General features: G+C 43.3%; 1 protein-coding gene across 6 annotated transcripts in view; it reads right to left on the minus strand.

Annotated features, from left to right (window-relative positions):
* Positions 1-9,655, minus strand: part of rtn4a (reticulon 4a) — a 105,225-nt gene extending 95,570 nt beyond the window's left edge. Inside the window, exons 1-2 of one of the 6 annotated variants that reach the window (XM_070889562.1) lie at positions 9,068-9,655; positions 3,050-3,085 (exon numbers count right to left, since the gene is read on the minus strand). In XM_070889562.1, the coding sequence (XP_070745663.1) occupies positions 3,050-3,085; positions 9,068-9,422 (391 nt within the window). In that variant the 5' untranslated portion in view covers positions 9,423-9,655. The remainder of the gene's footprint in view (positions 1-3,049; positions 3,086-9,067) is intronic. The other 5 variants (XM_070889564.1, XM_070889567.1, XM_070889563.1 and 2 more) reach the window with 5 other exon arrangements.
* Positions 9,656-13,457: the final 3,802 nt, after the last annotated feature.

Consider the following 13,457-nt stretch of genomic DNA (forward strand, 5'->3'; position numbering starts at 1 on the left):
ATCAGTAAAGGTGACCATGAAACTACCAAACTGCCATAAAAACCCATCTGTTCCAGACTCCATCATCATCCCTGGGTGTCCTGCCAGCAGGACAGACCCATCAGAGGAGGCAGCGGCATAGTGGTAGACAGGAGTGAGGGAGTGGCCCGGGAAGTTCTCAACGTTGACTCTGGACCCCACAAAGTCTTGTGGCTTCAAGCAACCTCCTGCTGATTACCACCTAGTATCCCTCAGCCGATGAAGAGGAAGCACAGAGGGTAGCCAGGGCACAGAATGTACTCTGGATAGGGGACATCAACCACCAAGAGTGGCTCGGTAGCACCACTTCTGACCAAACTGGCTGAGTCCTGAAGGACAAAGCTGCCAGACTGGGTCTGTTGCAGGTGGCTAGAGAAAACACGAGGATGGATGCCACAACCACCTTTGCCATAGTTCTTTTTTGCACTTCAGTGACTTTGGGGGGGGGGGGGGGAAAGAGAAGAGGGTGCATTTTCTGGCAGTTTTCCAGGAGCCAAGTGTTTGTGGGTCAGTAAATTAATGGGTGAACTCCATTGCAACAATTGAAGACAAGATCACTTGCCCACATACAGGTCATAAACTAATCAAAAAAAAATGCAAACATCAGGTGGCAACTAATATTTTTGATATATGTACAGCAACTGTTCGGGTCGCTCCATTCTTCCCCGTTCCCCTACACTGCAAATGGAAGACAGGCGACCCTTTGGCCTCCTTCAGAGATTAGAGCTGCAAAAAAAAAAAGAGCATTGTACTAGAAAAATCACCACAACGATGATTATGAACAGGCAGTACCAAAATGCCAGTACTGTGCTCTCGGCCAGCAGTTGTTATCCTTGGCTGTCAATGCTACCGGCAGGTTTCCAACTCTCCAATTTCTAGGCCTGAATGGTACCCCATCCACCACCTTAAACAATCAAGTGGGTTGCTTTGTCCTGGATGGTGTCGAGCTTCTTGAATGTTGTCAGAACTGCACTCATCCAGGCAAGTGGAAAGTATTCCATCATAGTCCTGACTTGTGCCTTGTAGATGGCGGAAAGGCTTTTGGGAGTCAGGAGGCGAGACACTGACTTGCTCTTGTAGCCACAGTATTTATGGGGCTGGTTCAGTTAAGTTTCGTATCAATGGTGACTCCCAGGATGTTGATGGTGGGGATTTCAATAATGGAATGCCCTTGAATGTCATGGGAAGGTAGTTAGACGTTCTTTTGTTTGCAATGATCATGCCTGGCACATGTGCTAATGCTAATTTAACTCGAACAAATTTGAGAGTTTGTTTAAGCTGGTCAAATTACCTGGTTTATTCTTTTCTCCCTTCTTGAATAAAAGGTATTATACCCTGACCAAGTGTAATTTGCATATTTAAGGATTATTTAAAAATTGCAGCTAGAGCCTCTGACTTTCAACATCCTAGAGTGCACGTCATCGGTTCTATTAAGTTATCTCGAATAATTATTTCATAATTATTCCTCTAGTATACCTACATTCTCACTTCCAGGCTCAAAAAATCTATTTAATAACTTCACCATGCATGCAGTCCTACCTTCTAATTATTCTTTTACTTTTTATATATTTTTAACAAGTTCTTATTTCCTTTTCTATTATCCATGAGCATTTTTTATATCCAGTTTTCATATTCCCAATTATCTTCAGTATAGTTAGCCCTACCTTTTATTTCCCGGCTGTAATCCAAAAATTAAAATACATTGCAGGCAAAAAATGTCACAATTGTCTTTGTTGTGACATTTAACTATCTGCAGACTGGAGAAAACAAATCAGGTAGAAGTTCCTACTCCTGTCGAAGAGCAGGGGAGCTCAAAGTGTCCTGGCCAACATTTATCCCTCAACCATCACCGAAAACAGATGATCTGGTAATTTATTTTGTTGTTTTTTGTGGAACATGCTGTATGCATATTCCTACATTACAACAGCGAATATACTTCAAAAGTATTTTGCTGCAAAGATCTTTGGGACATCCCGAGGTCACAAAAGGTGTTATATATATATGCAAGTCTTTCTTTCTGCCCCAGACCAAGTCCAATTCATCCATCACCCCATCCTTGCTGACCTTCATTAGTTCCCTGGTGTACATGGATGCCAATGAAGCACAGGATTGAGCTTAGTTACTATGCTCCCACACTCAAATGAACTCATACATGAATGGCCACCTGGGTATGGCAACAGGGGGCACCCATCACCCATGACACCCTCACAAAAGGAGGGGGGGGGCATGGAGAATTGGAAGAATAAATGGATAGAATATGAAAATCTCAAACAGTGTAACTGTTACAAAAACTTCAGTCTAGTCACAAACTACTGCTTTAGAAATTTTTGAGCAGAGAATGATTGAGAGAAATACCCAGGTGCTCTTGTAGAAAGGCATAATGTTTTACGTTTCAAAACCATTAATTAAGTCACGCTTGAACACAAGGCCACTTAAAACAAAATTGTAGTTCTATGACATACTTATGTCCAATAGCCAGCATAACTATGCCCAAAAGTATCACTTGTAGAAGGCGGTTTAGTATCTGAAGGTTTCTTCAGTGCGCAACTAAATATACTAGAAATAAACATTACAGAATATTAACCAATCTTAATTTCACAGGAGGTCTAGGAGATTTTTATTTCTGCCAGTGAACCAAACATATGACAAGTTCAATTCTGTTGCACAGACCCCCATAAAATATTCTTGGCTTCATTAACATGTACATTGTATGTTTTCTTTAAAACAATTTGAGATACAATAGTGATGTGTTTTATGATCAGCAAATGTGTTTGGGGAAATGGGATTTAAATAAGCAACTGTATTTACTTATTTCATAATATAAACTGCTCTTGCATCACATGAATATATAAACATTTATCTTCCTCTCCCAACCCAAAAAAAATCACTGATTAGCAAGATTGATGGTCATGATTAAGGACTGAAACCGCTTTAAAAATACCAATCAGCAAAACAATTTTTTTTAAATCAACAGCGAGCAACCCATTGCTGATCTTGGGTTGTTTGCAACAGATACTTCACAGCTTGTTACCTTTTGGATCTAGCTGCTGCTCTAGGAAAGTGTAACCTGCAAGCAGAGCATGGGAATAAAGTGGTAGTTAGTTCCAAACCACACCAAAAGCTAAACATTGAGAAAAAAAAAGAGTGCATTATCACAAGTGTCTATTTTCACAACCATTAGATAGTAGTACAAGTACACCACCCCAAATCCCAAAAACTGGAAATTTTTGAGGCAGCCAAGATGGCGACATCAGGTAGCGAGGGACAAGGAAACAGGGTAAAAACGCAATGCCGGGGGGCCGCAGGCGGCGGGAATCAGCAAGTGGAGGATCAGCAGGCGGCAAGGAATGCCACCGCGAGGTCCGATTCGGTCCAGAAGTTTCCGGATTTCAGACTATCGATTTTCTTGTCTGAAATCTGGCAAAACCCAAAAACCAGCACGGACTCGGTCCCGAGGTTTCCAGATTTCAGACGTTGTACCAGCATTACATAGTATTTACAGCACAGAAACAGGCCATTCTGCCCAACAGTGTTTATGCTCCACGAGCCTCCTCCCACCGACATATCCTCTACTCCTTTTTCCTTTATGTCTTTATCTAGCTTCCCCTTAAATGCATCTATGCTAATCGCCTTAACTATTTATTGAGGTGGGTAGCAAGTTCCACATTTTAACCACTCTCTAGGTAAAGACATTTCTTCTGAATTCCCTGTCATTATCTTTATTTATGGCCCTTAGTTCTGATATCCCCTGCAAGTGGAAATATCTTCTCTACATCTACCCTGTCAAACACTTTCAGAATATTAAAGACCCCCAATCAGGTCACCCTCAGACAACTTTTTTTTTAATTGAGAAAAGAGCCCCAGCCTATTCAATCTTTCCTGATATAGCCTCAGTTCTGGTATCATTCTAGTAAATATTTTTTTTCTTCTCCAGTGCCTATGTCCTTTTTATTGAGACCAGAACTGTTCACAAAACTCCAAGTGTAACCTAACCAAGGATTATTAGAAGTTTAATATAAACTTCTGCTTTTCAATTCTATCCCTGTAGAAACAAACCCGTGCTTAGTTTGCTTTTTTCTAAAAATGGCCTCATTAACCTGCACAGCTACTTTTAATGTGTATTTGTACCCAGATCCCACTGGTCCTTGACCCATTGATACTTATTTTCTGAGTATGTGGCCTCATTCTTCCTACCAAAATGTACCACCTCTCACTTATCCATATTGAAGTTCACTTGCCAATTATACACCCATTCTGCAAGTTTTTTGTCGCAGTCCTCTTAACTACACCCCCCAAATTTGGTGTCATCTGCAAATTTTGAATAATCACAGGAATACTGTACACCACAGAATTCAATATCACAGTAGCGATCACAAGAAATAAGACTAGTTTCCTCAAAACATTTTCCTTCGTGCATTATCTTATCCAATCCTGCAATAATTTCATCACTTCCAGTAATTGCCCCGCCAACCCAGTTGCCAAGAAATTATGAGGAGTCATTCCCAATGTTATTGTAATGCAGATGTACTAGATCACATCTGCAAGCAATGGTTTAGTTAAAACATGTTCAAAAGTATATTGAGATTTAAAACCAGTTTAACATTAAAATCAAAAGCTCCAAATTCTGCCCAAACAGCATTTATTGTAAAACAAAGGTTTGTAGCATACCATGGTTGCCAGATTTATTCTGACATGATAGATATTAGCTGAAAATCACATTCCATGTCTTACCTTCCTTCATTTAGGCAACTGAACTTTGAACTGTACTTGCAAATCATATAAGCCTTTGCAATCACCAATTCTAGAAGTGTATCAAAAGGATGTTTTCCCAAAGATATATTTTTTTAAAAAGCATGTTATACTTTGAGTAATGTCAATTATTCACCAACACTGAAGCAGGGCTGTTTCCTAATGAAAGGTTTAAGCATATACAATTTCAAGTGGCATTTTGTTACTCATGCTCCTTAGCATAATTAAAATATAGTTTTATAATATTCTATATTTTTAATAGTACTTTCACCACAAGGAATTCTAAAGTTTAGCCATCTGATGACTGTGGCATTGCCCACAGTTCAAGCATTTAAACTTTAATCTTATCCAGTGTGGCTGTAGGCTTGTTTTGCATACTATTTGATCTCCTGGGGTGTTGCTCATGGATAGCTTGGTGTCTGAAGCATCATTGAGATGTTTATCTGCTTAGAATAAGATTTATTCACTGTCTCATTAGATCCCCGTTAAAAAGTGGTCAAAATATGCAAAATAGGCTAACTATCTGCTTTTCTGGCACCAGCCGAACAGGCCACTGAAGCTTCTGGCAAGGGAATCTACATGTTCAAGAATGAACTGGCAGAGCCAAGAAAGGGCCACTGGTAGTTGAGATTAGTCTGTGCAAATTCTAAACTGTGAGGGACCAAGCAAAAAAAAAATGGGTGAAATGCATTTAACACACCAGCGCAGTAATCAATCAGTAGGGTGGGAATAATCACAGCCCAAAACAGACGGCAGAAGCACCGACTTACAGAACAGGGGCCGAGCATTGGCAGATGAGAATGTATGGTTGACTAGCAGCAAGTTAGGATGGGAGAGGCAGAGGCAGAATGAAGGCACCAGCACATGCCCTGCCAGCAGCCTTAAAATCTGGTGGGGTTAGAGGGAGGCAGGGCAACTGAGCAGAGCCACCAAGTACATGAAACTGAGGGCAGGTGAGCAGGAGGAGCACTTGTGCGGCATGAATGTTACTTGCCACTCATCAGCATATGCCCAAATGTTGTCCAGGTCTTGCTGCATGAGGGCACAGATTGCTTTATCATCTGAGGAGTTGCACACAAGAAGCAAATTGTCTTAACAGACAAATGTGGAGACAGTAGATGGGAATGCAAGGAAAATTGTGAAATTTTTAAACTGTCACTTAGTCTTGAAATTCATTGGTTCAGCAAGCTGCATTGTATGGATCTGGATTTTGAACCAGCAGGATTGTCAACTCCTGCTGGGCAAGTCAAGTCAGAAGAAACACTGAAATAATCAGCGAACATCCCCACTTCTGACCTTATGGAGGGAAGGTCATTGATGAAGCAGCTAAAGATGGTTGGCTCCAACAATCATCTGGCTGGAGTCCTACCTAGCACAAAGGAAGGAGAGTTTTCCCCTAGATTCCCACCGACTTCAATTTTACTAGGGCTCCGTGATGCCACACTGTCAAATGCTGTCTTGATGTCAAGGGCAGTCATTCTCATTACATCGCTGGAATTCAGCTCTTTTGTCCATGTTTTGACCGAGGCTATAATGAAGTCTGGGGCCTAGTGGTCCTGGCGAACACATCCGTGAGCAAGAGCTGCTTGATAGCAGTGTCGATGACACCTTCTATCACTTTGCTCTGCCATTTGAGCAGTGGCTTAAAATGGACATGCAAGGGTAGCAGCTAAACATCACAACCATGCGCCAGAGTACCATGAGTAACACCAGAGATTGACTAGTGCTAGCCATTAGTCACTACAACTCTACCTCAAATTTGGCAACCTCCCACACTCATCTAACTTCCCATCCCAGTTCCTCCCCTTCTGGCTAAAGTGTTCACCTGTGAAAGGCTGAGACACATTATTTTACATGAGAAGTGGCTATATTAATCCAATTCAAAATCAAAGCTTTTTTAAAAAAAATTCCACAATATTGCCTACTTAATGACCAAGTTAATGTTTCTCTCTTGATTCTTTACAGAATTACAATACAAATGCCTACATCTTGAAACTGCAACATATTCAACTGAACAGACATGTTTTCCACAATGTCAGAAAGGTGGTGATCATTTCAAATTCCTACTATTGATTACAAGCCAGAAAACCCTGCTGGATCACTCATTTGCTATAAATAAAGTGAGCAAAAACTCAATATAACCTTTGATACAGTCTTGCAGAACAGAAATCTATATTCCAATATTTTAATGATCAGATCAAAAGCACAACTGATTTTTTTCTAAACATTTTGCAATCTCAAGTTGCCCAAATGTTATTTGGTAAAGAACACCAAATTTACCATAAACTGTTAAAATAAACTGCCTTCAATGAATCTTATACATGGACTTGAACTTTTTTCATTATGCAGTAAACCATTTAGGACTGAGAGGAGAAACTTCTTCACTCAGTTGTTAACCTGTGGAATCCCCTACCGCAGAGAGTTGTTGATTCCAGTTCATTGGATATATTCAAGAGGGAGTTAGATATGGCCTTTATGGCTAAAGGGATCAAGGGGTATGGAGAGAATGCAGGAAAGGGGTACTGAGGTGAATGATCTGCCATGATCTTATTGAATGGTGGTGCAGGCTCGAAGGGCTGAATGGCCTACTCCTGCACCTATTTTCTATGTTTCTATAATTGCTGTAGGAAATGTCAATATCAGTGCCTTTTAAATGTGTAATGTATATGCATCTTTAAATTTCAAAATGAATAATTTCAAGAAACAAAAACTTATGGAAACACAAGTCAGCATATGTGGAGAAGTCGACTTCAAACTGTTCTGCAGAATGGAAAATTGAAAGTGTGCACTTTAACAGAATATGAAAAAGGGAGCTGGGAAGAGGATAAAAGCAAAGAAAATAAATTAGTGGAATGGACTGTAACATTTTTAAAAGAAATACAAGAGATGGTTAGACTACTAACGTGATCTTTACATCAGGGAAAGAAAAATTGTCATGAGTGAAACAAAGAAGCCTGAACAACTAAGACAATGACACACGCCCAAGGATAAAATGAGGGACCGAATTCATCAATTTTCATTTGCCTTTCTTCAGTGCCCCTACTTTTTTTTAATCATTTTTCAGTTACGAAAGGACCCAGACCAAAACGTCCACTGTTCTCGCATTGTTGTTTCTGTTGCGGTTTTTTTAAGCATTCCCCTTTATTTATATTAATTTCGTTAATACTGAGGTAAAGAAGAGTATTTTTTATTCGGCATCAGTGCTCAATCAACCTTTCGCAATCTGGCACGGAGATGCCGTCAGCCAGTACTTTGGTTTGTAGTCAGTTGGAGTCGCTGCTCCCATGCCTTTGAGATAATCGAGAGAGCAAGATATTTCTGCAGTGACCTCGGCAGTTAACAGCCGACAGATGAATAAACCACTTCTTTCCCACGTTTTATTTACTGGGAAAAGCATTTCGGGAGCAGTGAAACGAAAAGTGACTCGCCCTTTGTGTTAATGCGGTTGCGCGCAGAGAAATATGGCATCATTCCTCAGTTTCAAAGGCCGAGTCTTGAGCTCAGCGCGGAGCCCATAATGTGCCCGCAGTCCCGCCCCGAGCGCAGAGTGATTGGTGCAGCCGTCCGCCGGCTCGGGTTTCTGAATGGTCAGAGCAGTGTCAATCAGCTGCCCAGAGTTCAAGCGTGGAGACCGGGGGCGCTAGGTGCAGTCAATGAGAACGGGAATGAACCTACAGCGGCTCCGGCAACGACGGCTCATTTCCTCTCCATGTTATCCAACCAACTGCACCCACCGAGCGAAGCGCGCTAAGCGGTTACCTCACCCTTCCAAAATTTTAAACTCAGACTTCATTCACCACAGCCACAACACTTGAAATCGATAGAATAAGGCGGCCATTCGGCCCATTGCGCCTGCTCTTTGAATGAGCTATCCAGTCACACTCACCCCCACAGCCCTGCAAAGTTTTCCCCACCAATATTTATCCAATTTCCCTTTTAAAGTTGCTACGGAATCTGCTTCCACCCTTTCAGCGATGCATTCCAGATAACTCACTGCATACAAAAAAATCTCCGATCCCCTCTGGCTCTTTTGTCAGTTACCTTAAAATCGATACAATCTGAATATAAAAAAAAACAAAAATATAATAAACGCGATGCGTCTGGTCTCAAATTTCTGGCGGAAACGAAGTGCGGAAGGTATAACTTATTTTCAAATGTCAATTCAGCGTACAAAAATCTCCTTTCTGCAGGGTTTAACATTAAATTAGGCGATTTTATTTTGGAGCTCCATCCTCTTCCGAGCAGTCGAGCCGAGTGTACCTTGGTTACGGGGCCGGGGATTGGCAATCTGAACACTTACCGACTGACTCTGGGCGGGTCCTGCCGGACTCGGCGGCTGCAGCAGGGGTCGCCTCGGAAGTGGAGTCCGGTTCAGGTCGGCTTCTGGCGGGCAGAGGCGGAGGAGTCAGCGAATCATCGTCTCCCAATGCAACGCCGCCGATGTCGGTGCTTTCTGTCTGCTCAAAGGCTCTGGAAGCCGGGACTGGCGGGGGCGCGGAGACCGCAGGTGGAAATATGGGTGCGTCCCCGGCTCCGGGCTTGAGAGGATCCGAGCCGTCCGATGCTTTCTCTGCACCTTCGTGGGGAGAATCTTCTAAAATGTCGTCTAAACGAACGGAGGACGTGACGGAGGGAGACTGCCATTCCTCTGCCATGGTTTCGACTCAATTCTTTTGAAATCCTCAGGCTTTATTCTTAAAAGAAACTTAACTGTTCGCCTTGAGCTACTTTGTGGAGTTGAAGCGTCGCTAGTGCCGGTTTCAAAGATCGGGAAGTGCGCCACCAGACTGAGGCGTGTATTACTGAGTGAGGAAGCAGAAGGAAATCCCTCCCCACACACCCTGCGCGCTGATTATAATCATTAAAAATGGCGTCGCAGTGATTTACAGAAACCAAACGACGCGCTGCCTCAGAAGACAACCTAACCCTGATGAGGTGACGACAGTGATTGATGTCAGATCCAACCAATAAACGGAGCGATAGGCAGCGAAACGTGGCGCCAATGGGGTGACTCTTGACCAATGAAAAACAAACATTTTGAAATTAAAATCTGGTTGGTCGGACGGGTAACTGTTGCCCGCCCAGTGTAATCCTGCGCCATAATTGAAGCGGATTATTTTTTGCTGCAGTTACTTTAAGGTGCAATCAGCGCAAAGCACTCACTAAAAACCTGAGTGGGGATTCAGAGTAAAATCATCACGACTGCTTTAAGGAAGATATGTGTATTTGTTTCTCAATGAAGTATGTTTTTATTTTAAATTTTGCACTCTATGAAATTGATGACGTCTTTTTTGCAGGAAGAAAAAGTGAAGAGGGGAACTTTGTGTAATTTTTTATCACATGGTTTGATATGAGCATGCTCAGTTCACTCTGGCCTAATACAAGCAAACACATGGATTAGGAACTCATTGTGTCTCTATCCTTCATGTGTTCCACCCAAGTATATTACATTTTGATGACAAAGATTTTTATGGATCATGAAAGGACACGGTGTTCAACTTTAGAGTGAATTTGTGACACCTAAATTGAATTTTTGTAATGCTCATGCAGAATTGGTTGTGCTTCGCCTTTGCGTGTATGTATACACAGCAATAGTGGCGTTGATTCCCACATGAGACACAGTTCGATGGGATCGGGACACTCATGGCAGCACCTATGGGATTCATTACAACCCTCGGCATTGTAATGTCTGCAAGCTTGTAATGTTTGTAGCTCCACACTGGATGTGGATGTATTGTGTACAGCAATACCTACATATCGATTGGTCAACTCAAATCGCACTGGGTAGCCTGGAGGAGGAATTCATAGAATGCATATGGGATTGTTTCTTAGAACAGTATGTAACAGAACCTACAAGGGAGCAAGCTATCTTAGATCTGGTCCTGTGTAATGAGACAGGAAAAATAAACGATCTCCTAGCAAAAGATCCTCTCGGAATGAGTGATCACATTATGGTTGAATTTGTAATATAGATTGAGGGTGAGGAAGTTGTGTCAGAAACGAGTGTACTATGCTTAAACAAAGGGGACTACAGTGGGATGAGGGCAGAGTTGGCTAAAGTAGACTGGAAACACAGACTAAACGGTGGCACAATTGAGGAACAGTGGAGGACTTTTAAGGAGCTCTTTCATAGTGTGCAACAAAAATATATTCCAGTGAAAAAGAAGGGGGGTAAGAGAAGGGATAACCAGCCGTGGATAACCAAGGAAATAAAGGAGAGTATCAAATCAAAGACTAATGCGTATAAGGTGGCCAAGATTAGTGGGAAACTAGAGGATTGGGAAAATTTTAAACAACAGCAAAGAATGACTAAAAAAGCAATAAAGAAAGGGAAGATAGATTTCGAAGGTAAACTTGCGCAAAACATAAAAACAGATAGTAAAAGCTTTTACAGATATATAAAACGGAAAAGAGTGACTAAAGTAAATGTTGGTCCCTTAGAAGATGAGAAGGGGGATTTAATAATGGGAAATGTGGAAATGGCTGAGACCTTAAACAATTATTTTGCTTCGGTCTTCACAGTGGAAGACACAAAAACCATGCCAAAAATTGCTGGTCACGGGAATGTGGGAAGGGAGGACCTTGAGACAATCACGATCACTAGGGGGGTAGTGCTGGCCAGGCTAATGGGACTCAAGGTAGACAAGTCCCCTGGTCCTGATGAAATGCATCCCAGGGTATTAAAAGAGATGGCGGAAGTTATAGCAGATGCATTCGTTATAATTTACCAAAATTCTCTGGACTCTGGGGAGGTACCAGCGGATTGGAAAGCAGCTAATGTAACGCTTCTGTTTAAAAAAGGGGGCAGACAAAAGGCAGGTAACTATAGGCCGGTTAGTTTAACATCTGTAGTGGGGAAAATGCTTGAAACTATCATTAAATAAGTAATAGCGGGACATCTAGATAGGAATAGTGCAATCAAGCAGACGCAGCATGGATTCATGAAGGGGAAATCATGTTTAACTAATTTACTGGAATTCTTTGAGGATATAACGAGCATGGTGGATAGAGGTATACCGATGGATGTGGTGTATTTAGATTTCCAAAAGGCATTCGATAAGTTGCCACACAAAAGGTTACTGCAGAAGATAGAGGTACGCGGAGTCAGAGGAAATGTATTAGCATGGATAGAGAATTGGCTGGCGAACAGAAAGCAGAGTCGGGATAAATGGGTCCTTTTCGGGTTGGAAATCGGTGGTTAGTAGTGTGCCACATGGATCGGTGCTGGGACCACAACTGTTTACAATATACATAGATGACCTGGAAGAGGGGACAGAGTGTAGTGTAACAAAATTTGCAGATGACACAAAGATTAGCGGGAAAGCTGGTTGTGTAGAGGACACAAAGAGGCTGCAAAGAAGATTTAGATAGGTTAAGCAAATGGGCAAAGGTTTGGCAGATGGAATACAATGTCAGAAAGTGTAAGGTCATCCACCTTGGGGGAAAAAAACAGTAAAAGGGAATATTATTTGAATGGGGAGAAATTACAACATGCTGAGATGCAGAGGGACCTGGGGGTCCTTGTGCATTAAACTCTTTTGGAGTAAACAAAAACATTAAACCGTGGCCCCCTGATCTGGGGGAAACACCAAACATTTACAACGCCCATTTTTTTTTTGGCACAAAAACATATTTTTTCTCCAAGTGCCCCCTATAAAAGGGGAGGGGGACACTAAAAGCACCGGCAATTAAAACAAATTAACTTAAAAACATAAAATCAAATTAAAATTTGGTTACCGGGCGTAATGATGCACTCCAGTCCCTCCGGTGCCCACCTCTCGCGGAAGGCCGCGAGCGTACCCGTGGACACCGCGTGCTCCATCTCCAAGAACACCCTGGCGCGGATGTACGCGCGGAAGAGAGGCAGGCAGTCAGGTTGAACGACCCCCTCGACCGCCCGCTGCCTGGACCGGCTGATGGCACCCTTGGACGTGCCCAGGAGCAGTCCTACGAGGAGGCCCTCGGACCTACCCGCTCCCCTCCGCACAGGGTGTCCAAAGATCAGGAGTGTGGGACTGAAGTGCAGCCAGAATTTCAGGAGCAGCCCCTTTAAATAATAAAACAGGGGCTGCAACCTCGTGCATTCCATAAAAACATGGAACACGGACTCTTCCAGACCGCAGAAATTGTAGGCGGCCTGGGAGCCCGTGAACCGGCTTAAAAATTTATTGCACGGGACTGCTCCGTGCACCACCCTCCAGGCCAAGTCCCCGATAAATACTGGGAGGACTCCCGCGTAGAGTGCCCTCCATCGGGGACCCTCGCCTCCTCCGGACGGCAAGATGGTACGCCATGGCAGGAGCAGCCCATACAGGAAAGCCCTCCGCGCGGAACTGAAAGGCACGGAGGGGATTTCCTCAAGGCGGCTCAAGTTGTGAGGCGCCGGCTCCCGAGGGAGGTTCCGGGGTTTGGCGCCAATGAGGAATTCCGTCCGGACGGGGGTCAGTTCGGACGGGATCTCCCCACGTGCTTGAGCCTCCTCGATGCACCTAACAGAGTCGGGGCCCAGAGCTGTTTTTAGCAACTCGATGGCATCGGCCGCGCGGCGGACATTGGCAGAATTTAGGCGCTGCGCCAGCGTGTCTGGCGCCATCCAGCCCGCTCCTCCGCCATCGAGCAGGTCCCTGACCCTGGTCACCTCACCAGCCACAGCCCTCTCGTCCTACCGCCACCTGAAACCTCGGTCGTGG

This window comes from Pristiophorus japonicus, chromosome 9, assembly GCF_044704955.1.
Source record: "Pristiophorus japonicus isolate sPriJap1 chromosome 9, sPriJap1.hap1, whole genome shotgun sequence".
NCBI lineage: Eukaryota > Metazoa > Chordata > Chondrichthyes > Pristiophoridae > Pristiophorus > Pristiophorus japonicus.